The sequence below is a fragment of the Plodia interpunctella genome, chromosome 29 (genome assembly GCF_027563975.2).
Source record: "Plodia interpunctella isolate USDA-ARS_2022_Savannah chromosome 29, ilPloInte3.2, whole genome shotgun sequence".
Lineage (NCBI taxonomy): Eukaryota > Metazoa > Arthropoda > Insecta > Lepidoptera > Pyralidae > Plodia > Plodia interpunctella.
Window position 1 is genome coordinate 3,303,601 of NC_071322.1, and position 25,742 is coordinate 3,329,342.

General features: G+C 35.4%; 1 protein-coding gene across 3 annotated transcripts in view; it reads right to left on the minus strand.

The window, feature by feature from the left end:
* Nucleotides 1-25,742, minus strand: part of Dcr-1 (Dicer-1) — a 54,795-nt gene that overhangs the window by 16,438 nt on the left and 12,615 nt on the right. For all 3 annotated transcript variants that reach the window (XM_053766695.2, XM_053766694.2, XM_053766693.2), the window contains 25 exons: nt 25,356-25,505; nt 24,319-24,437; nt 22,951-23,627; nt 21,918-22,033; nt 20,921-21,025; nt 20,117-20,243; nt 18,095-19,050; nt 16,673-16,829; nt 15,871-15,976; nt 14,932-15,050; nt 13,686-13,797; nt 12,862-13,009; nt 11,454-11,570; nt 10,738-10,847; nt 10,410-10,552; nt 9,088-9,207; nt 8,400-8,578; nt 7,063-7,233; nt 5,326-5,464; nt 3,972-4,054; nt 3,691-3,790; nt 3,111-3,228; nt 2,021-2,108; nt 1,234-1,310; nt 564-727 (listed from right to left, as the gene is read on the minus strand). In XM_053766695.2, coding sequence (XP_053622670.1) covers nt 564-727; nt 1,234-1,310; nt 2,021-2,108; nt 3,111-3,228; nt 3,691-3,790; nt 3,972-4,054; nt 5,326-5,464; nt 7,063-7,233; nt 8,400-8,578; nt 9,088-9,207; nt 10,410-10,552; nt 10,738-10,847; nt 11,454-11,570; nt 12,862-13,009; nt 13,686-13,797; nt 14,932-15,050; nt 15,871-15,976; nt 16,673-16,829; nt 18,095-19,050; nt 20,117-20,243; nt 20,921-21,025; nt 21,918-22,033; nt 22,951-23,627; nt 24,319-24,437; nt 25,356-25,505 — 4,501 coding nt within the window. The remainder of the gene's footprint in view (nt 1-563; nt 728-1,233; nt 1,311-2,020; nt 2,109-3,110; nt 3,229-3,690; nt 3,791-3,971; nt 4,055-5,325; nt 5,465-7,062; nt 7,234-8,399; nt 8,579-9,087; nt 9,208-10,409; nt 10,553-10,737; nt 10,848-11,453; nt 11,571-12,861; nt 13,010-13,685; nt 13,798-14,931; nt 15,051-15,870; nt 15,977-16,672; nt 16,830-18,094; nt 19,051-20,116; nt 20,244-20,920; nt 21,026-21,917; nt 22,034-22,950; nt 23,628-24,318; nt 24,438-25,355; nt 25,506-25,742) is intronic.

Genomic DNA, 25,742 nt, shown 5'->3' on the forward strand with positions numbered 1-25,742 from the left:
TAAATAAATAAATATATTAGGACAAATCACACAGATTGAGATAGCCCCAAAGTAAGTTCGAGACTTGTGTTATGGGATACTAACTCAACGATACTATATTTTATAACAAATACACATATAGATAAACATCCAAGACCCGGGCCAATCAGAAAAAGATCATTTTCCATCATGACCCGACCGGGGATCGAACCCGGGACCTCTCGCTCCAGTGGAAAGAACTTTACCACTGCGCCACCGAGGTCGTCGTTTTAAAATACAACAAACAATCACGGCCACCTAGCGTACGAGCGCAGAGGATTATTCGAAAAGACCGCGCACATTTCCTTTATTGCAAAAGTTTTATATTTATTGGCAGAGTGTCATATACATACAATATATATATTTAAAAACAAAATAAGTTTACAGCAATATATATTCGTATAGTAACTACTCTCTTTCTTTCACGTCTTCGATTGTTCCCGATTACATTGCATTATAGCATTGTCTGTTATTGCATTCACTTGTCAACGTCAAATTTCATGGAAAATTGAACCTTATATCCTGGTAACAAGAGTTAAACTAACCTCTTTGGGCGCTACCCCTTCTCTAATACACAATTGATGTTGTTTTCTATCCAATTCGTCATCGATTGGATCGTCTGTCGGCGCTGGATTAACTTTCTTGCGTTCAACGTCGAATGCTTCCGCTTCATGCGCTGTTTTGTACTCAATTCGGAAACTAGATGGCGCTGTAAGTAAGTATTAATGCAAATATTTTTGTATACACGCGTGAAACAAACCATGATAAAAAGACGCCATAAAACCAAGTTCGGGCTTGATACTTAAATTAGAAAAAAAAAACTAATTTTAAAAAAAGGAACTTCTATAGCAAGAGAAAAGAAAATATGGCCAAGTGCGAGTCGGACTTCCATATGAAAGGTTTCATAATAGAAAGCATAGATTTAAATATAGAGCCAAGAGTCACTAAAACTGAAGACAAAGTTTAGCTGAATAACGGGCTCATTGGCTAGTTAAGCAAACTTACATACAATTTAAAATCTATAATTTTAATACTATTCTTTATATATAATAATAACAATAATAAAACCGTTTATTTATAGGAAACACATGCAAATACAGCTCAAATTACAGAGAACATAAAAAAAAAACGTAAATACTCACTATATGTCTGTGAATACAAACATACATATACGGGTTCAGTTACACTTAAGCTACGGAACTGTAAAAATCTTACTCATGTTAATTTTCCCGGTACCGAAACCGGAATCGCCATCGTAACTCTCGTCCGAATCTGTGTCCGTATCGAAATCACTGGGAAAAAAATAGTTTTATTGTATTTTATATGTAGTAATAAAACTTTTTTATATATTTTTCTTAACCTGGTTAAAAACAGTTTAACCAATTTATTGATTTTGATTTATTCGTAATTGATCCACTCAGACACAAGTCATATAAGCTCCATATATATATTGTTTTTGACACGTGGAAAAACTTATTCGATTTGACTTGATCGCAACTACCCTATTCCTTTAGTTATATAATTCTTTTTTTTTATTATCGGGGTAAGCAAACAAAAACTAGTTGCGGGTCGTTAACGTTTTTCGAGCCAGCAAAACTCAACTATAAACTGTCAACGTGGCTTTGTTTTTTCAACGAGCAACTAGTTACTAAACCAGTTGGTGTTGCCAACAAGTCGTAGCGTTTTTGGCTCAACGCATTGCACGTAGACAAAACAGTTGAGAACAATAATAAGTTAGAAAAAAATACAGTTTTTTTCTTTCACACCACAGTTCTACATACGGTGATTGCGTGGCGCGCTATGTCTTGGAAGCAAACCAGTTGGGCATCATTCCAACTACTTTTGCAGTTATGATTATAACCAGTAGGATCGTTGAGCATAGAAAACAGTTGAATAAAATGGCTAGTTGAAATAACGCCCAGGACTAACAAAAACACAACACATAGTAACTATGAGAAATCTTATGTAAACTTATTAATTATTGTACCACATAAATTCTCACCTGGACATATAAGAATCATCGCTGTCCGCGACAGAGAAAGTTTTTGGAGGGTTGTATTGTCTTGGCTTCTCAGTCCAGTTCACACCCCCTAATGAAAGAGTGAATCAAGTTTTTATTGTACAGTACACTATACTCGGCAAAAGCATCAGACAATTCCGAAATTATATAATTAAGTTGTTCCCCTGTGGTTTGCTTCACAATGATTGTTGTCTTCCCCTAATACTCTGTACAAGCTACGTTTTGTGACATCTTCCTTAGATCAACCTACTTCCTTTATTAATTATGTGAATTTATCTGAGTACTTATAAACTCTGTTAATGGCTCATTCTGAATAATCATGCTGTGTACAATTAATTTAGGCATTTTACTTGTTCAGTAATGAATAGCTTTGAAGTATAAAAATGCAAAATTGTAATTTGTCTGATGTATACCTAAAAAAATAATAGTATACAAACAGGAAGACAAATATGAAGACAAATCTGACGACCTCGGTGGCGCAGTGGTAAAGTGCTTGCCTCTGAACCGAGAGGTCCCGTGTTCGATCCCCGGTCGGGTCATGATGGAAAATGATCTTTTTCTGATTGGCCCGGGTCTTGGATGTTTATCTATATGTGTATTTGTTATAAAATATAGTATCGTTGAGTTAGTATCCCATAACACAAGTCTAGAACTTACTTTGGAGCTAGCTCAATCTGTGTGATTTGTCCTTTATATAAGGATATTATTTTTATATTTATATATTATTTATATTTATAATTGAAACTATTTACTTATCATTACATTAAAACATGCACAACACAACTTTTTAAATTCAGGTCATAGGCTCAGATTTTGATAGACAGATACGATCGCTTCGACGTTAGCGTTTTTGTCACTTTGAACTATTTCCCCATAGAAGCCATAGCACGAATCCTCGAAAAGGTATCGGGTACTACCAGTTTTACACCTAGGATAAGTCTTAGGTGTATCAACAGTTTCATTGTTTCATTACAATTAGTGTATCACAATATAAACATGCCTGGCGTGTTCGTATAAACATGCCTGGCGTGTTGGTATAAACATTCCTAGCGTGTTCTTATTACAAAAATACCTGATTCAGAAGTGACAAGCGTGACATTAGACGGAAGTGGTTCCATAAGATCATCGTATTCAGATTGCTCGGGAATATTGTACGCCATTTCGTTACTCCACGTGCCGATTTCGAAGCTCTGAAAGATTACAATATAAATATATACACAGAATATTCAAAATCAAATCTTTTATTCTGAAATTAGGCCATCTCAAGGTTTTTTATTTTCACGTTTTGTAAATTAAATAATATTTATCACAATGTGTTTCAGTATACCTTTTGACCATGTACTATATTGTGTACTTACATTGTTATATTACTGATAAAAAATTATACATAAATTTATATTTAAAAAATGGTAAGCCCTTCTGGCATGATAGGGACCAACACTGTTTGAATGAGTTTCTTTCGGCATTTCTTCTCAGCAGTGGTCGTTCCGAAATGCTATTAGTTTATAGCTTTGGTAAATATTATTTACTTCAGAATATGACGTGAAAAAGTGCCTGTGAAGCCCTTTCAGAATAAATGATTTGATTTTGAGTAATAGGGTACTGTTTAAGCTTTGGGTATGGGTAAAAAAAATAAAAAAATGAGAACTTACACTCTCAGCGTTTTCTTTCTCCTGCAATATGTCATTTATTGTCTTCTCTTTCTGCTCCTCCGCTTCAGTCTCTTCTTTTTCTGTTTCCTCTTGATTGTTGCTGCAAATAAAATTAAATATTTTGTCTCTATCGCACTTTAGAATATTTGACACTGACAGAGGGAGACAAAACATATTATAATTGAAAGTAGCTATTTTTATGAATATTAAGAGTAAATATATAGATTAGTAGTCATTTCCGCAGTAGAAAAAAGAGTAGAAATAATTGATATAAAAAATACCTTTCTTCAGTTTCTTTTGTTTCATCTCTGTTCTCATCTCCACCGTCCTTCTTTTTCTCACTCTTTTCATCTGCGTTTAGTACCTACAAGATAAAAACAAAATAAGTAGATATTTCATCCTTCAGCGGACACAAAGACTACTAATAATGTTTTTTTCCACTTTGGACACCTGGATGACATCACCTGGGTGAACAAAGTAGAGTTTTGAGTGTCAAGTGATGCAAATAAATAAATTGGTAATCAATCTACATTTTTTTTTGTTTTCAATTGATTCCGGTAAACTTGATTCAACGGTGTGATTGAGGAGTATGATACCATGAGGAGTTCCCACGTCTGGAGCCGTTCCTTGGTGAACTTGATGGTAATACTTATCATAATAATGAATTTCTAATACAAATTCAAAATTCTTTATTCAATTTAGAATGGTATTCATCACTTATTGACGTCAAAAAGACTTCCAAAGCGCAGGTGAAGAAGAAGCGGCGCGACAAACTTCACCGCGGCCTTTTCTCCAAACACGTCAATTAACAAATGTAGGTCATATACTTTGTCATCCAAATTAAACATGTGTACAAAATTTGAACTCTATCGATTGAAGATATCTGCTTCAAAAATGAGTTGCAAGATTCCACCCGAGGCATAGGGACATATTCGTAGTTACATTGCAATAAAAGGTTATAAAAATATCTTATATATAGTCATTTAACTATTAATGCCAAACTCCTTTTTTTAAATTAGTTATTACTTTATTATTATAATTTCTTTTTATACAATTTGAAATATCCACAACATGCTTCGTCAGAAAGTGTACAGAAATGCATCCGCCACACGCTTCGTCAAATATTTTATTAAACTAACAGGCCACCCCGCATCATACCCGGCTCAAAAGTTCCCATTGTACTGGCTGCATTGCCCCGCTGTACTGCGATGGAGATTTTTTGAGACAGACACGATACAGATCGCCTATCATTTAGCCTTTCTGATACCCTGCGGCCTAATTCTTACTTAATTCCAAGTTACTTAGTTCACATTTACTTTAGCAAACTATTAGAGAGTACATATACAGGGTGACTTTTTATACATTGGCAATATTTTGTCTACATACTCAGTCCATGATTCTAAACAACTTTTAGCATGGCGGTAATCGCTGCTGTATTATACAAAATTAAATACCTAACTTGTGGAAAATGGATCAGCTGATTTTTTTTTCGCGATTTCAAGGTTGCTTCCATACGAAAAGTTGTTCAGTAGCATCGACTGAGCGTATAGACACAATAATGTCAATGTATAAGAAATCACCCTGTATATCAGACTAATCTAGATGCTATGACTACGTAGATAAGGTCTATTTTACCTCGGCCAAACTCCATCCAAAGTCCAAAGGCGGCCACGAGAAACCAGGGCAGGTTTTCTCGTCAATCTTCGGTATTCCCAAACCCACATCTATCGCTACGGCTCGACGGATCTCGTCAGCTATTAGTAAAGCATTTATTCTGTAAATACACAAGTATTTTTTTTTAAATAATGACATTGTAGATATATGTATGTATATGTAAGTTTATATAGATTGGTATGTATGTATTTAAGTATATACGTATGTAATTTTAAGTAGGTTTTTTGTTTTGTTCAGTACACGCGCACTTTACCCTTTGTTCCCCTTTGCTTCTCTCGGGTCTGCTGGAAGAGATTTCTTTTGAAATAAACAGTACCTATATACTATTGTTCCACTTTTTATTTTTCTTATATAATCTGTTCGTGTACATAAATTGGTAAATAAATAAATTTATTTTTAAGCCCCGACGCAAAAGAGGGATATTATAAGTTTCACCGCTAAGTGTGTCTGTGTGTCTATGTACGTGGCACCATAGCTCATCAACGGGTGAACAGATTTGGATGCGGTTTTTTTTTATTTATTAGCTAATTTTTATGATTTAGCCGTTCAAAACTTATAGCGAAATGAATATTGAAAGTCGGGGTTTTTATAATTTGTCTAACAAATAAACTTCTTATGACACAAGCAAGACTTTTGAGTTTATTTGTCACAAACATAAATACAAAATAACATGGTGTGTGGTTCTGGCCTAGAATAGGACCAATACATATCCTCCTAAGGGACACACAGTCTAGGCAGTCTGATAGGCATTCATAACCATTCCGGAGGAGGGTTGACGTCAGCCAGGCGGGCGGTTGTAAAATCACAGCCGAATCTTTAAAAATTCAAGGGTTTAACGCTGTCCCCGCAGCTTCGTGGCTTCCCAACCCCGAACGCAACTGGGATGCCACACATTAAGATGTGAAGATTAATACAAATAACAATTAATAATTGTTGCAACGGAATGATTGAGGTCCAAACGGTATCCCTATTTCAATAAAATAAAAAAAAAGTTTTTATTGGGTAACAAATTTATATATTTAAGTAGTTGGGGCCTCCTTTTAAGCAAAAAAAATGCTTGTGACAGGAAGCTCCGCTCTTCTTATCGCTTGGTGAATGTCACCAAATAACTTATTAAAGTATTGTTTATGACGAGCTCGGTGGCGCATTGGTAAAGTTCTTGCCACTGGACCGAGAGGTCCCGGGTTCGATCCCCGGTCGGGTCATGATGGAAAATGATCTTTTTCTGATTTATTCGGGTCTTGGATGTTTATCTATATATGTATTTGTTATAAAATATAGTATCGTTGAGTTAGTATCCCATAACACAAGTCTCGAACTTACTTTGGGGCTAGCTCAATCTGTGTGATTTGTCCTAATAAATTTATTTATATTTTATTTATTGTTGTTGACTTAAATACAGAAAAGAAAAATTTAATTATAATTGTAGAGTAGATAGCTAAAAGTTAAGCTAGTTACAAATAAAATTCATTAAAGAATAAATATTAACTTATAAACTAACAATTCAATCACTCTATATCAACTATCTCTTTCACGCACCACATACGACACGAGCATAACTTACATCACTTATCGATATAACAATATCTATTTCTGCTCCTAACCGCTGTCTCTTTCACTCTTATCTCCTCTTATAACTCCCTTTGTCTCCCTCTACTACTACCAAATACAACACAAGCTATCACCTACACCACTTACCGATACAACACGCAGGGTAACGCCACCGTGGCGAACCACAACGGCGCTGCGAACGGATGAACGGTGCACAGCTCCGGTAACAATATCTGTTTCTGATCCAAACGATCCCTTTTAGCTCTACGTGTACGTTCCGAGGACACTGGAAGAGCTACGCCTTTGCGATTCACGTATCTGTACAGATAAGTTTTTTTTTAAAATAAAACTTCCATTGTAGCCTGTTTAAACTGTTTAATTTAGTTAAAAAGTACGTTACGCCTATCGCTGTGCCAAATTTCATCAAAATCGGCCTAGTAACTTTTGAGTTTATTCGACACAGACAAAAAAGTAAAAATACAAATCCTTCCTCTTTATAATATTATTATTATGTTCTTATTACTAACGCCTCGCTCCGGCATAGCTCGGGAAAACCATAATAAAAAGTAAATAAAAGGTTTCGCCTATCTCTGTGCCAAATTTCATCAAAATTGGCCCAGTAATTTTTGAGTTTATTCAATACAAACAAAAATACAAATCTTTCCTCTTTATAATATTAGTATGGATTGTATACTTGTCACAAGCTTTTATTGTCGTCAGAGAGATCAACAACGCTTGATAAAAAATAAATCATTGCAGAGTGCAGTAAGCCGTTGAGGAGTTCCCTCGTCAGGATTCGATCCTGGGTGCACCAGCAGGTCGAGCTATTCGTAATAATGGATTGTTATGGAAACTGAAGGGACGTGGAAAATTTTAACAATGTAGGATCAGCGGAAAATGTTTCCTGCGTGTTTCTCACTAGAACTTTCCAGCAATAACAAAGGCGCGTGTTTAGTTATTCCAAGGCGAGGCAAAATACGCTGAAACACACACTTCCTATTCATAGTCATATTCTTCGTGGCTGAGGGTCGTGGTCATACATAAAATGAAACACACACAACAACTTTCTTGTCACTATTAATGGAGTTGTTCGCTATTGCCTTCTCAATTTCACAAGTTAACAATCAACCAGTGTGCAGGTTTCCTCACGATGTTTTTCTTCACCGGAGGCATGTGGTGGTCGATGAAAACTAACATACATGAGATTGGTATACAAACTCATGTGGCACCAGTAGAATTCGAACTTAAGACCTTTCGATTCACAGGCGGGCGTGTTAACCATTAACCACCACTTAAAATACTCACAGAAACAGATAAAAAAGGAATAGACAATAATGTTACCTGGAAATTAAGATTAAAAGTGAGAAACATGCGAGAAACAAACAAAACAAAAGTGTTACAGTGAGAAACACGCGAGAAACAAACAACATAACAATTAGAGTGAGAAACAAGCTCAGATATGAGAAAGACATATACATTCTCACCTAGGAGTGAGCAGATTGAGTCTGGCGCTAGTGTGGTCGACATCTAAGAGGGGTTGGTCACTCTGCGTCAGGGTGACGCCATATTTATTACTGTAGTACTTCCGGAAGCTGCTGTGGGAGGCTGAGGGGAACGCTGAGTCGGGGGTCAGGTTCCAGCATATCTCGGCTACTAGGAAGAACTGGGGGATAAATTATATTTAAAAAATGTCAACATTTTTAATAGTTTGTTGATATATGGTTCACAAAATACAGGATTTTACTAGTTTGACAGTCGATGTTAAACTTGCTGTGTAACATAAGTATATTTATATATACACTAGCTTCGCCCGGGTGCTGCGCTCCCGTGGGTATTGGTTCTACCCGTCTACCTAATTTCATAACAATTCAGTAGATTTAGCGTGAAAGAGTAACAAACAAACAAACAAACAAACAAACAAACAAACAAACAAACAAACAAACAAACAAACATACATACATACATACACACAAACTTTCGCATTTATAATATTAGTAGGACGTATTTATGTATAACTTATTTAACTATTATAAATATTGTATTTTAGCATTAAGCCCGCCCTTTATACCATCTTGCTAAATAAAGTTTGAATAATATTTGTTTGTTACAAAAAACATTTTTTATTATTGTTTATTGTTGTCATTTTTTATTGTTGTTAAATTAATAGCATACCTGAGGCTGGTCTTGATTCCTGTACCAAGGCGTGACCACAGCTTCCTTGTATTTCTCAGGGTCGAAGACGAATGTCTCGCCGGGTTTCAGTAACGGGTTGTCCATTTTCTTCACTCCTTCCTGTTCATATAAAATTAATATACATATATATGTTATTTTTCTTAAAACAGTAAAGTCGTTTTGCTAATTCCAAAGCTAGGGATCTATAAACTGTGTAACACATACTTACTCAAACGTAGGTGGGTTTTACTACGGATATACCATATCAAACGATACAATTACGAAGACTAACAAAGATACGCAAGAGATGCATTCTATACATTTAATGTCAATATATTTTCTACAATTGCACAATATTTACGACGCCTTATATACAAAAGCAAAACATTCGATTTATAACTCTAGAATAACTGTACACAATTTCTAATGACTCCAATAATCGAGGTAAAAGAGGGCTAGATAACTTTTTTCACCTCGCATCATCTCTAATCATTCGACAACAACCTTCCCTCCAAAAATCAGAATCTAATTCTTCTCGATTGGTTGTTTTAGAGAATACGTCAGTCTGTGATTGGTAGATTTCAGTACATCTGTCATGTCAATGTCATTGTGATAATTTGTATTGCCATTATTATAAATGTAATTACTACTTAATTTTATTGGAGTTGCCAGTATAATTATTAAAAATACTAACAAAAATAAGAAATCACGACAGTCGCTAATAATATTTGTCGCATTACTATTTTTGCCGCTGCAGCGTACAGTCAACAGCACATCAAGTTACCCTGCATGAACCTCTATAGCGTGGTAATAGCGGCGAGATTGCAATGAATTTGGGTAGGTTGATGTGCTGTTGACTGTACATCATTTTTGTACTACGTTTCTATATTATGGATCTGCTTTTTCTGTTTGTGTGTTTGTAACAGTCGATTAAACGATTGTAACATTTAACTATCATCCGGGTTTGCAAAAAAAAAATAATTAGAATCTAAAACTATAGACACAATTTCCTTCATTTGTTTCTCACACAATAACATCATAAACTATAGACTGTAAGTACATTCCTTCGTTTAGTTTCTCACACTAAAATGTCAAAAACTTTAGTAACATATTTATCATGAAGGCCACGCCTTCATAAGTTCCTCACGCAAGAACAAATCAAACTATTGTATTGTGTCATAATTCCTTTTTTTGCTTCAATTGTTTCTCACACAAGTATATCGAAATATAGAGTTATAATAACTTCCTTTCTTTCATTTGTTTCTCACACAATAAATAAAGCTATAAATAAAGAATATATAAAGCTATGGAGTTATAATTACCTTCTTTCCTTCATTGTTGTCTCCCTCGGGAAATAGGATAGGTTTCTCAATCTCCGCATGCTTCTTAGCTTCCGTGTGCTCGTATATCAGTTCTAGGAACGCCCAGTCGATGTCTATCTTCGTTGTACCGTCTTCGTCGGTTGCTGTTGTAAAAATATATGAGCTATTTCAGTAAAAGGTCAAATTGCAAGCAAAATTTAGTTTCACGATTACTGTCAGTATGACGAAGCCTGTGGTGGTCGAATGGTTAAGACTATCAGAATGCGTGCGAAGTCCTTGTTTTCTCCAAACAAGTCGATTAAAAAAAAGAAAATATCTAAGTACTCACTTTTCACAGTAGGTACGACATAATAATTGTTATGCTTGGATCCGTCTGTCTGTAATTTCATACCGCGGCGATGAACGCGCAGCACTTCGGCAAATACAAAACGCATAAATCTGGAACAAAAAATAATATCTACACATTATAACCTGTTTAAGTTTAGTTTAATAAATTCACATATAAAAAATACATGTATGCAAAATTTCAAGAAGATTCGTTGAGTAGATAGAGAATGAAGAGGCAACAAACATACTTTCGCATTTACAATATTAGTTAAGACTAGCTGCGCCCCATGGCTTCGCTCCCGTGGGAATTTCGGCATAAAAGGTATCCTTATGTTATTCCAGGTTATATTCTAACAGTGTAACAAATTTCATAACAATCTGTCCAGTAGATTTTGCGTGAAAGAGTAACAAACATACACACATGCATCCTTACAAACTTTTGCATTTATAATATTAGTAGGACTATCTAAACGCTAAAATTTGTTTGATCGACTGCTGAAAAAAAAAATTATCCCAACACATTATAAAAAGAGTCGCCTCTGTCCTGTCTATCTGTCTGTAATAACGCTATAAACTCAAAAACCACTGAACAGATTTTTGTACGGTTTTCTCCTAATATATAGTTGCAATTCCCAAGTAACCAAGTATACCATATACGATCCTCACAAATTAAGTAGCCAATTGGGAGAAAAGGGTGAGGAAGAACACGAACATTACCTGCGCACGAGGCGACACCTAGCGGGGGACACCCTCGTGTCGGCCTGAGCGACGTGACGGACGGACACCAGCAGCTCTCCTGAACGAGTGTATACCGGAAACGCTGGGATTTGTATGCTGTAAGAATGAAAGATAGTTTCAAAAAATATATATTTATTCAATTGTACATAAAGAGTAGAAATTAATTAAAGTGTAACTAAAAGTTTTCCATACAAAATTGTTGCCATACTTCAAAAACATTTTACGTAAAAAATGTGACAGATACGGAAGAATTTAGCGTCCTCATTTTTGTCATCTCTTTATTTTTTTATTTATAAATCTTTATTGTTCCAAGTAAAAACATACTTATAAACAAATGGCGAACTTAATGCTATAAGCATTCTCTCCCGGCTAACCATTAGGAGAAACGGAGAAAAGTTGTGCGGCGCAAAAATATCTAAACACAAATAAGTACTACCACATACTCAAATACAATAATAACTACATATATAAAATATAAATAGCAAAGCATATATACATAAGACTACATATATATATATAAATATATAAATACATACAAACCAAAATAATAAAAATTATGTCCAAGAAATACAGATAAAAGCTAAACAGAAAAGAGAAAATCAGGTGGAAAAGGAGTTCAAAAGATGAGCATGAACTCTTTTCTTGAAAGAAAATTTGCTTCATGGTCAAGCTGTACATTCTGTAAAGGGGTGATATTAAATGAGGACTCTGTCTCCTGTCACCTGGCAACACTGAGTGTTTCTATCTATTTTGACTATTTAGTATTGCAATGAAAAGAAATATATAGTTTAAAATTAGTTTTCTTCACTTTCGTAACAGACTGTACGATGATATACATCACTTATTGACGTCAAAAAAATATTTAATTGCTTGTTGTTTTTGTGTAGCTCAAGCGTGTAAATAAACTTACACGCCAGTTTTATTTTTTTTTTGGTTGCTCAAGCGCGTAAGAGTTATTTTTGGGTTGTTCAAACGCGTAAGTAAACATCCAAGCTTGATGTTTTTGTGTTGCTCAAGCGCGTGGAAGTGGAAGCGGTGGTGGTGTAATGGTTAAGACGCCCGCATGTGGATCGAAATGTCCCAGGTTCGAATCCTACTCGTGCCACATGAGTTTGTATACCAATTGTATCTGACTCATGCATAGTAGTTTTCATCGACCACCACTTGCTTCCGGTGAAGGAAAACATGGTGAGGAAACCTGCACTGTTTGATAATATTAACTTGTGTGTGAAATGGAGAAAGCAATGGCAAACCACTCCATTACTAATGCCAAGAAAGTTGTTATGTTTGTTTAATTCCACGTAACGACCCTCAGCCATGAGGAATACGACTATGAAGAAGAAGAAGCGCGTAAGTAAACTTACACGCTCGTTGTTTTTAAACTCACTCGTCCGTATGTTCTCTCGCCATCAGCAATCCTATGGCGTGTTTCGCGTGCTGTGGCGCGTGCAGTTTCCTTCCTCGCGTGTTGTAACGCTCTGGTAACGCACAAGACAGTCTGGATTCGAGGGCGTATAGTAAATTGCGTTTTGTACCTACAGACAGACATAAAGATAACAGTGTAGTTGACAATGTCAGAGAATTGTATAATCTAGATAAAATAGATATATTTAGGATAATTACGATAGTTCGTAGACTGTAACAATTGCAGCTGGATTATTAAACGAAGATTTAAAGTTAGTTGGAAAGTCCATTTTAAAGTATAAAACATTTTTTTCATAAGTTGCTGAACACAATCGACCAAATTTAAAACGTCATGTGTTTAGCAGCTTTTTAACATAGCTGTGAGTGTTTAAAATCGAAATCGAATCATTAATTCAGAAATTAGACCTTCAAAGGCACTTTTTCACGTCACATTCTTAATTACATAATATTTATCAAAGCTACAAACTACTAGCATATATTTCAGAACAGTTCAAAAAGGATATTCAAATAACACATTCGATGAGGATGAAAATAGGAGCACACCACATTCTCACATGTGCCGTACTGTAGGTAACAACAGCATTCCCAAACAAATCTGACGTCAGGCCGGTTATAAAAAAATAACATCAATAAAAACGGAGCCTTCAAAAGGTTTAATATAAATATAATATAATAAAATTTTACTCAGATTCCAGGCGTCACAGCCATGAAGGTAACCGCGAGAATAATAAAAAATATACGCTGAAAATAGAAATTACTATTGAATTGTCTATATCTAAACAATACCTTGCTTCTTAGCCATGTCTTCCTCACTCTCCGGCGGTTTGGTTGGATTGGCCTCTATTTCCGCGTCCGTAGTGTCTATTATCGGCTGGCAATCAGTGAGAGCCCATGCCGTCTGCGAAAGGAAAACGGTTCGATCATTATGACTTCATTCATCTCCCGAATAATATTACCAGGTTAAATATTCTAGTCGTTCGCCGCGAACTTACACCTCGCGAACACAATAAATCTTTACAAAATTGCGAACATTTCAAAAACGACTGAACCGATTTTGATGCCCCACGAACTTAAAAATTCTATTGACAGATATACCTTTTACATTTCATCAAAATCAGACCAACGGTTCAATAGTTATCGCGTTACAAACATATGTATGTTTGTGCAAGGCTGTTTGTGTTGCATGTGCAAAAAATGTATTTTTGTCCCAAGTTAATTTGTATTGATCTCGCTTCGCTCGCTCGATCAATAACTAGCGATCCATCCCGGCAAATATAATAATAAATACACCTAAACGTTTCTCAGTAATCACACTATGTATTAGTGCAAAACTGTACGAAAATCCGTTCAGTAATTTTGGAACTTATTGCTATATATATATATATATATATATAGCAATATATATATATACTTATATATATATATATAGCAATATATATATATATATACTTATTATTATAAGCTAGAAGAGCCATTCAAAATCCTACTAATATTATAAATGAGGATTTATGTATGTATGTTTGTTTGTTACCCTTTCACGCAAAATCTACTGGACGGATTGTTATGAAATTTGGTACACGCGTAGAATATAACCTGGAATTACACATAGGGTACTTTTTATCCCGATATTCCCACGGGAGCGGAGCCGAGCTAGTAATATTATAAATGTGATAAATTGTCATTTTTTCACTCATTGAGAGGATTTTTTATGTGGAGATAGTCGGAGATATACTTTTAGCGGCGAGCGGAGACTCGGGCAACAACTAGTTCATTTATCTTCTTCATAGTCGTATTTCCTCACGGCCGAGGGTCGTGGTCGTTATGTGTAATGAAATACACACAAAAACTTTCTTGGCACTATTAATGGAGTCGTTCGCCATTGCCTTCTCCATTTCATACACAAGTTAATAATCAAACGGTGCGCAAGTTTCCTCACGTTGTTTTCTTCATCGAAAACTTCATTTTTAAGTATTATAGCTACATTTGTACATGAGACAATGAAGTTTAATAAACAATTTCATAAGAAACACACCCGCTTGTAATAATACTGTCTCCGTTTAGTAGTTCCCGGTCTGGCCGCGTCGTTGGGGTCGCCACTTTCGCTGCTCAAATTGGAACACTCGTATTCGGCCGCTTTGAAGTTTTCTTTGCCTAAAAGGGGGAAAAAAAAAACAAAAAAACCTCATTTAAAAAATTATTCATTTTGATCGGTTTCTCGGTCGAATCATATGAGAAACGTAATTTCTTATAGGGAAGGTTATCGTTTGCAGATTCAAATTCAAAATTTTTTATTCAACTTAGGATGATATAGATAGCTTAAAACTGAGTCTATCGCAGACATCCAAAGCGTAGGTGAAGAAGCGGCGCAACAAACTTCACCGCAGCCTTTTCTCCAAACACGTCTTTGTGCTAATAAAAAAGTTTATATGTTTACATGCTTGAATTATTAAATAATCACGATTCCATACATGTCAAAGTGTGTGTGTCCGTATTTCACGTCAAAACGGTGCAACTGATTGAGATGATTTTTGGTGTGATGATAATTGTGGAGCTGGAGTGTCATAGGCTACTTTTAGCCGCGGGCGGAGGCGCCGGCAACAGCTAATGGTATAGCATGAAGCCACGTTTATAGTTGAAATGAAAATAATTACAAATAAATAATACTGGCTAACAAGACTATCTAAAATCTTAGTTAATTTTTTAAATAAAAATATTAGTTTTTCGCCGTGAAATTAGACCTCGCGATAACAATATTTTTTCACAAAATTGACAATATTTCAGAAACGACAACCTATTTTTAACTTAAAGGTTCCATTGACAGATCCTATATACCCTTTAAATTTCGTCAAACTCAAACCAACAATTCGAAAATTATCGACTTACAAACATACATACAAAAAAATTTGCCCCGAGTTGATTTGCAGACCTAGCTCGTTTCGCTCGTTCGGTCAATTAATACAGACAGACGTACCTATAGGCATCAGCTGATCGTCCAGCTCCCCAGACTTGTGCAGGATCCTGCACGCCTGTAACGCGACCATACGACGTGCTAGAACTCTGGTTTTCATCGGATGACCCTGGACAAAAACACATACGAGGCATAAATAATTTGATTAAAAATAACGTGTTTGCAAGCTGAATTTGTTAACGATACCCGTCTATAATAATACGCGGTGACCCAAACGAGGTTACAGTATATTTATGGTAAAAAATATTAAAGGTTTCTCACTTTTAAACTATTTCTTATAGTGAGAAACTAGTGATTCGAGAGAAATACTTAAATATACATTTAATTTTTCTCACTTCCAAAGTAATTTTACTAACTTTTATAGTGAGAAACGAAAATAAGTATTTCGAGAGTTAAGTAATTATTTAAAAAACATATTAAATCTTACTCACTTTTAAAATAATTCTTAAAATTATCTCTAATCCAATAATATATTCATATTCTTGGATTTCTATATTAATATATTATACTAATTATAGGATTGTCATTTCAATTTACAATGTAATATGGAATGATAGAAGAAATTTCCTTTACCTGTTCCAGAATTTTCTACCAAATAAAATAAATTTCGCTGAAGGAAAACATCGTGAGGAAATCTGCACTCTGATTATCAACTTGTGTGTGAAATGGAGAAGGCAATGGCAAACCACTACATTAATAGTGCCATAGACAGTCGTTATGTGCGTTTCATTCCACTTAATGACCACGACCCTCAGCCATGAGGAATACGACTATGAAGAGAGAGAAAACAATAAATAATACTCACAACAATGTTATATTTCACAGGACAATTTAATGGCAGTCTCAGGGTACAAATATATGCAGTGTGTGTTGTCCCATTATTGTCTGGTAGCTGAACCTGTTCTGTCCACCATTGGGGCGCTAGTCGGGTAAATGTGTCTGAGGGTAGTTTGGCACAGTATCTGAAAGGAAATATTGATTCAATGATTCTATTTATTACGTTTAGACAAAAGTCTTAGAACAAAAGATGTTAGTCGCTATACCTTATGCGCCTTTGGAGGGTTATGTGTAAGATCCAGTAACCCTGTATAATACTATAATTAAAAAAACAATGTGAAGAGACTAGTTCCTGATGAGACTAGGTCCTGTTGGACATGTACTACAGGTACAGCGTACAGGTACAAGGTGCAAAACTCATGTGCTCGATATTGTTTTGTAAATTCCTTGTAGAACTAACATTAATCCAAATTTAAATAGACATAACCTCCTCAACATGGAATCCCGGCGTAAGTTGCATTTCGCTTCATTACTATTTGGTATCATTAAAAGTAGAAGTACAACCTATCTGTTTAACAAACTTAAGTTTAGCCAACGAACACGTAACCCTAACTGGTTAATTTATCCCAAGCACAAAACTGCTGCTTTTCGGGGTAGTTTTAAATATGCTGATAAAAGTTGCTGGAACAACATACCACCACCCATCAGAAACTCCATAGCTGTAAATTCATTCAAAGTTAATTTCAAGAAATATATTTTAGGAGTTCAAAGTTAATTTCAAGAAATATATTTTAGGAGTTCAAAGTTAATTTCAAGAAATATATTTTAGGAGTTCAAAGTTAATTTCAAGAAATATATTTTAGGAGTTCAAAGTTAATTTCAAGAAATATATTTTAGGAGTTCAAAATTATTATCGTAGCAGCACCAACCTAACTCTAAATTTTTTTTCACCTCTTATTATTATAATCTGTCCTTTACGACATTAAACAATATTTTTATGGTGTCCAAGCAGCTATTGGTTCAAATCCATTGACTTGTCCTCTCTATAAATCAGTAGTTTTATTGTACTTGTTTGTATAAGCTTCGAATTTATTGCGTTATGAACACATGTCCCAAGGACGATTTACTATTTAGTCTGGAAATTACTACATTTTACTACATTTTTAACATTGTAATAATAATAAGATACTTAGGGTTTTTAATTATTTTAATAAATAATTAGTTTTGTTGCGTCCCCATTTTAATTAAGTATATTGTTTGTGTTTATGTTTTTTTTATTTTATGGCATCCGCGGAAGATCAGCGTCGTGGTTTCAAGCCACGACATTATGCTGAGCGGAGACCAATTTGCCGTTTATATAGATATGTATTTGTATTTTTGTTGTGAAATGTAATATGGCAAATAAACCTTTTTTCTTACTTTCTTACAGGTAATTGAAATGACAACTTACCTATTAATAAGGGCTATGGCAGTACTCAGATCAACATTAGGTATATCACTATTCACTAATTTTGTATCACTATTAACACTTTTTCCATTAGAATGTCCACTTGTCCTTACACTATTATTCACAACGTTACACTTTTTATGATAATTATTTATATCACTATTACGTCCATCAATGTTTGATTTATCTTTGTTTAAATCTTCAACTATTTCTAATTGAGGTATTATTTTATTTAAAACGAGATTTTCATTATTTTTATCAGTAGTTTGATTTGCAACAATATTTTTATCAAAATTTGATCTATTTACATCTGTACATGTATTTTCTTCGCTGATTTCATTTGATTTGCCACTAAGAGATCCGTTTTTGCCGTCTTCAGCTTCAATTTTAGCTGTATTATCAGTGACATTGCTTTCTTTAATACCAAATTGGCTAATATCTTCATTTTCGATATTTACAATATTATTTTTATCTGCAGGTTCCATATCATTTTCAGAATTGACTTTAACATCAATACTATAATTATAAACATTGATTTTAACAAAATCTTTCTTGATCATTTCTTCATTTACTGTAATATTGTCATTAACATTTAACAATCCAGCTTCATCATTAATCTTGTTCAAATCATTGTCATTTTGTTCATCAGTATTCGTGTTTTTAAGAGCATCATCTATTTTACTACCACTATTTTTCGCAGACGAACCTTCATCATTTACTTTTCTAAAAATATCATAATTTTTAATATCATTATCTTCCGAATCTGGATTTTCATTGGCTTTAGCTTCAGTATCATTGTTTAAGATAACTTTTGTATTAAGGTTAGGGTTAATTTTAGGAATATTATCACAGTCTTGTGGAGAATATGGTTTGACGATGTTGGTGAATGTGTCTGCGTGTTCTTCCTCGGACGGAGGCGGTTCGTTTTGAACGCCACAGCCGCATTTACGGCTTATTATCTGTAAACAATATAAATTTAATTAAATACATTAGGACAAATCACACAGATTGAGCTAGCCCCAAAGAAGTTCAAGATTTATGTTATGGGATACTAACTCAACGGTACTATATTTTATAACAAATACATATATAGATAAACATCCAAGACCCGGGCCAATCAGAAAAATATCATTTCATCATGACCTGACCGGGGATCGAACCCGGGACCTCTCGGTTCAGGCTCAAGCACTTTACCACTGCGCCACCGAGTGGGTTGATAAAAGAGGGGGGTGGAAATAGGCATACGTAGACAGACAGGCGCATAGACAACTGTTTTACCGCGAACAACGCCAAGTTGGTCACTGGATGAGAAGTACAACTAGTTGTTCGCCGCGAACTTAGACCCCGCGAGCACAATATTTTTTTACAAAATTGTGAATGTTTCAAAAACGACTTACATTACCTTTTGATTGATTGAATGATTTTGATTCACGAATTTAAAAACTCTATTGTAAGATCCTACATACCTTTAAATTCATTTCATCAAAATCAGACCAAACGGTCCGAAAGATATCGCGTTACAAACATACATACAAAAAAATATATATTTTTGCCCCAAGTTGATTTGTAGAGCTCGCTTCTCTTCGCTCGTTCGGTCAATAAGAGTCCGGTGGATTCAGTGTTATATGAAATCAAAATCAAAATCAAATCATTCATTCAGAAATTAGGCCTTCACAGGCACTTTTTCACGTCATATTCTAAATTAAATTATGTTTACCAAAGCTACAAACTACTAGCATTTCGGAACGACCACTGCTGAGAAGAAATGCCGAAAGAAACTCATTCAAACAGTGTTGGTCCCTATTATGCCAGAAGGGCTTACCATTTTTTAAATATAAATTTATGTATAATTTTTTATCAGTAATATAACACGTAAGTACACAATAAAGTACATGGTCAAAAGGTATACTGAAACATATTATGATTGTGATCAAGTGCTGATATGATAGTTTTTGGAGTGTACAACCTACCTAGTTAGTGACTTAATAAACAGTTTCATGATTGTTATATTACGATATTATATACCTGATCGAGTTCCCTGTACACGGCCACGTTGTGCAGCACCGTGTGCGTGAGCTCCGCGCCGCAGCACAGCAGCGAGCATGCGCGCGCCGCGCGCGCGCGCGTGCGGCTGAGGCCGTACGAACGGTAACTGGGGGGGGGGGGGGGGGAGATACTATTATTTATATATAATACATAACTATATATATGTATTTCTTTAACCAATGTCGACTATTCAAAAATATTATTGTCATAGAAAGGGAAAACTGTTACTGGCTTTATTTTCTTATTGTAAAACGCTGTTGGTTTTCTTAATAGATAAATACATATATCTCTTGAGTATTTATTGCATATAGTATACGATTGTGAACCTTAAACATATCGCTTGTAAGGCTCACTATTGCTTGCTCACGAAGCGGCGTTGGTCCAGTGGTTAATATCGTGTGACCGAAATATCCCAGGCTCGAATCCTACTCGTGTCCATGAGTTTGTATACCATGTCATGTCAAGTGTCAAGTGAAATAAGTTTCTTTTAATGTAATTTTGAATGAAGAGAGATCTCATTGTATTCAATGGGTGGCAAAATCGTGTCCAAATGCAATATTATTTCTGAAACATATCTGACCTCATTTAAAATTTACGGTTCACGGTGTTATTGTTTAAAAAAAGACAGTTATTCTTTAGACAGTATTACGTTTTCGCAACAATATGTATAAACATTCGAGAGTTATCTAAACAATAGTGAAAACTGCATCAGAATCCGTTGCGTAGTAAGCTTAGACGCAGACGACTTTGTTTTACACTGTGAAGTGTTAAACTTATACTTACGAAGTAGGTATATCCCATCTTAACACGAGGTTGCAGCGCGGGAGGTCAATGCCCTCCTCCAGTTCTGACGTGGCCAACAGCAGGTTACATTCGTGCATTCTGAATCTGTGGATGAAAAAATGTTTTGATTCCATCTTTACGTACAAAACGAAAGTTATCAATAAATAGCCACCCGGCATCGGTGTTAACATTATAATAAATCATACACTTTAAGCGTCTTGAATAACCTAAATCCAAATCCGTTGCGTAGTTTCAAAATATCTAAACAAACATAGGTACATACGGACAGACAGCGGGAAGCGAGTTTGTTTTATACTACGTATTAATAATACCACTTCTATTATATTTCCAGTTTTTCTGAAATGTCTGGTATTTTTTCACCTGGTAAGCACTTCTAGTCGCGTCTTACCAACAAAATAATGAAAATTTGCACGAAAAGAGTGTCAGCGAATTTTGATTTGTTAGGATCATGGCAAGCGTATAATTGGAAAATAAACAAAAACAAATCTGTCTACCCCCAAGGGAAACAGACGTCATAATAAGTATTTAAAATAACAAGTTTTTTTTTTATTTTACTATTCGGAACCGGCCTGATACAGAATATATTCATTCTTTTATTAATTAACAAAAAAAAAATAAACAAAATAAAATGTTTTTATTTCAGATTTGCATCCATAGTGTTAATAAACATTTGTAACTTAAAAACAATGTTGGTAACTTATGCGCATAACTAAATTTAATTCATGTAATGACCGTCTAGACCATTTGAGCAGTGTCTCCAGATACGGAAGCCTGGCTTTTCTTGAACAACATTTCGGATACTGTTAGTTCTTTCCCGTACTCTGCGCATCGCCGACGCCACTCGTCCACGCAACACCGCATAAAAATCACACGTGTGAGCTTGGGCGAACATGGGAATATTTGCCGTAACAGATATACTTTTAGTTACAATACCGGGTGGTAATGTCATCATGTATATAGTCGTTATTTGACTTACTTTTTAAGTACAGTCTCGTGTCTCTTCCCTTGTTGCTTGTCGTTGTCGGCTGTGTCCTCCACGGCACAGTATTGTGCGCACAGATAGGACAATTTCGGATTGGAGCGGGACATGTCCTGCATTATTATAAATTATGTACACATAACATGGAGAATTTTGTTTTCAGCTTGAAATTTTTACGGTATACCTAGTTGACAAGGTCAGAGAATTGTAAAAATGTGTATAAATAATTTATTTAATTCAATTCGTTTATATGCTCAAATGTGGGTATACAGATATTACATGTTACATAGTCCCGTCACATTACCTATCAGATAATTCATAGACTGTAACAATCCAATTGAATCATTATTGGTACGAAGATTTAAATTTGGTTGGAAAGTTCATTTTCAAAAAGTATGACATAATTTTTTTCTAATGTAGAAAAATATTTACATGAAGCTTGTATGACAGTGCGTATTTTGACGTCATGATTATTGGGGTAAAAAAAACAGTTAATTACATAATTGACACAAAACTGATCAATTAAATTGACATTTTAAATATCTTATTAAAATATCATTATGTATTTATTGTTCTCTCAGTCAAATAGCCAATTATTATAATGATTTTAAATATATTTTATCAATATTTTTTTACAATTATTTGATCTTGTTGCCCTTTGTAATGGTTAAGATGCTTGTGGATCGAAAGGTCCCAGATTCGAATCCTACTCGTGCCCCACGAGTTTGTACACCAATCTGACTCAAGTATAGTAGTTTCATAGACTTGCTTCCAGTGAAGGAAAACATCGTGAGGAAACAATTATCTGCAGTGTGGGTTTGCATGTCACTTCTCATCATCGAATCGTTTCAAGATGAGACGTTGCGCCATTGTGACGCTACGACAACCACATCACAATGCGATTGGTTCGCTGTGTCTCACTTCGAATAGATTCGATGGTGAGAAGTGAAATGCGAATCCACACTAACCCCTCTGACCTCGTCACCCTATTGACATTTCGGATCTTCGGTCGCCATAAATAAAGACTCACCACGACGAGTAGAAACAGAGTCTTGGCCATGAGCGGCTGCCGCACGAACACGACCGCGCACAGCGCGTCGGCGGGCGCGGGCGCCGCGCGCGGCGGCCGCGGGCGCGCGCGGCGGCCGCTGACGTATTCACTGTGCACTGTGGGTTTTTCACTGTTTTCACTATTTTTATTCTTCTCACTGTTTTCGTTAACTTTGCCACTGTCGGCGTTGACACTTTCACCGTTTTCACTGGCCTTTTCGATATCTTCGTTGACTCTCACGATGTTGTTGTCACGATTTTTGACAGTTTTATCGCCGGTTTTATCGTCCAAGTCCCTCAAGTTAGCCTCGAACGTGTTCACGCGATCCTCGATCTTATTACTGAGCGACATAAAGTCGCAATTCTCTATATCGTTCAACAGTTTCTTCGCATCAGCTACCTTTTCATTTTTCATCTCGTTCGGATGAAATTTCTCGAGTATTTCGACGAATCTCATCAGTTTCGGAGTGCTGAACAACTGGATTTTGTCCCAATCGGAATATTTCTCTAATACTGAATCGGTGTGACATCTGATCTTTATGAAAGTGGTCGTCAGAAGACACAACAGTAGGAAATGGCGGTCGTATTTCTCACGAACACGCAGCTTTTCAAGTTTCACAAGTAAACTGAATGCTAGTTTATCGGCAGCGTAGGGACCTGTAACATTTGGTTAAACTCTCATATTGTCCTACTAATATTTTAAATACGAAAGTTAGTGAAGATGTATGTAGTGTGTACTCATTCACGCGAAATCTACTGAACGAATTGTTATGAAATTTTGTACACGGGTAGTACCGCTGGGGCATCAATATCTAACAAAATCATAAATGCGAAAGTAAATATGTACGTTTGTTATCTCTTCAAGCACTATCTACTCACTCAATCTTCTTAAAATTATGCATACATGTAGTTTGAAGTACGGAGAAGAACATAGGGTACAATGAATCCCGGAAAAATTACTGTTCCCGTGAGAAATTCCGCAGATAAAAGCTAGTATTGAATAAAAATAAATTAGCAAATTTCCTTACATTCAAATCAAATACTTTGTTCTAATGTAAAAATAAAATAAAATTCAATAAATAAATAAATATATTAGGACAAATCACACAGATTGAGCTAGCCCCAAAGTAAGTTCGAGACTTGTGTTATGGGATACTAACTCAACGATACTATATTTTATAGCATATACATATATAGGTAAACATTCAAGACTCAGTCAGAAAAAGATCATTTTCCATCATGACCCGACCGGGGATCGAAGCCGGGACCTCTCGGTTCAGAGGCAAGCACTTTACCACTGCGCCACCGAGGTCGTCGTATTACCATAGCTAATTGTCAATAAACTCACCAAGTTGCTCCAAAACATATAGGAACTGTTTGAGAAATGTCTTCGGCACGTCCGTGGGATCCGGGACATTCTTCAGCTCATCGATGAAGTCTTCTCCGTACATCTCCAGCAGATCGAACCTGGTACAAAAAATTACAATAGTAAATGCCAAGCAGTTCGCCGAAACGTGTTAACTGGTTCCGTAATTTTTAAGATTTCGTGGTGAGTGAATGATTTTAGCTTTTATTTAATAGATAATAAATGAGAAATTATATAACTGCTAGCTTTTTCGGCACTTTGCCGTAGGACAACGCGCTTGATGAATTTTAGTAATATAATTATATACTTAAATTGGTTTATTTTGAAGTTTTGTCTAAGATTTGATTTATTATTTTGTTATGTAGATTAATATTATGAGATTAGATTAATATTTAAATATGAGTATCTGTTACTTAAATAAAAATTCATTCATTCATTCATTCAATATTTAAGATAAGATAAAAAAAACTATATGAATATTAATATAGTAGTACTAACTGCACCCAGGGGCTTCACTCCCGTGGGAATTTCGGGATAAAAGGTACCCTATGTGTTATTCCAGGTTATATTCTACGCGTGTATCAAATTTCATAACAATCCGTCCAGTATAATTCACGTGAAAGAGTAACAAACATACACACATACATTCTCACAAACTTTCGCATATAATTCAAATCAACGTAAGTTCGAGACTTGTGTTATGGGATACTAACTCAACGATACCATATTTTATAACATATACATATATAGATAAACATCCAAGACCCGGATCAATCAGAAAAAGATCATTTTCCATCATGACCCGGCCGGGGATCGAACCCGGGAAGTTTTTGCCCGCTGCTTCGCGCGCGTTAATTTTTCAGGATGATTCTCCATACTTCAAACTAAATGTATGCAAAATTTCATGAAGATTGTTTGAGTAGATAGAGCGTGAAGAGGCAACAAAGAAACTTACTTTCGCATTTATAATATTAGCTAGGATAGAATGGATAATATGGAGGAATGGGTTAAAACCTCACCGATGATCATTGAGGAACTCCATAACATGAGCGACCGTTTCCTTCATGAACTTCTCCAGCTCTACATAAGCAACGGGCAACTCTTCAGTACTGGGACGAGCTCCGTATTCTATTATCAGTTCCTTCGGTTTGGCTAGTGTTGCTGATAACCTGTAATGATAAAAATTAAATTTCCCGTTAAGTTTAAGATAAACACTCGCACCTACAATGTTGGGCAATAACTGAAAATCAGTGTTTCTGTACTAAGGTGCAGAAAGTTTCGCTGAGTTATGGCCCTTTTGCCCTTGCTGCAGCACACCAGTTTGTTTAATTTTATGTTTCTTTCTTTATTATAAGACTTGTCTGTTATTTCCTTGGTGTCTGTGGCAAATAAACTAATTATCTATC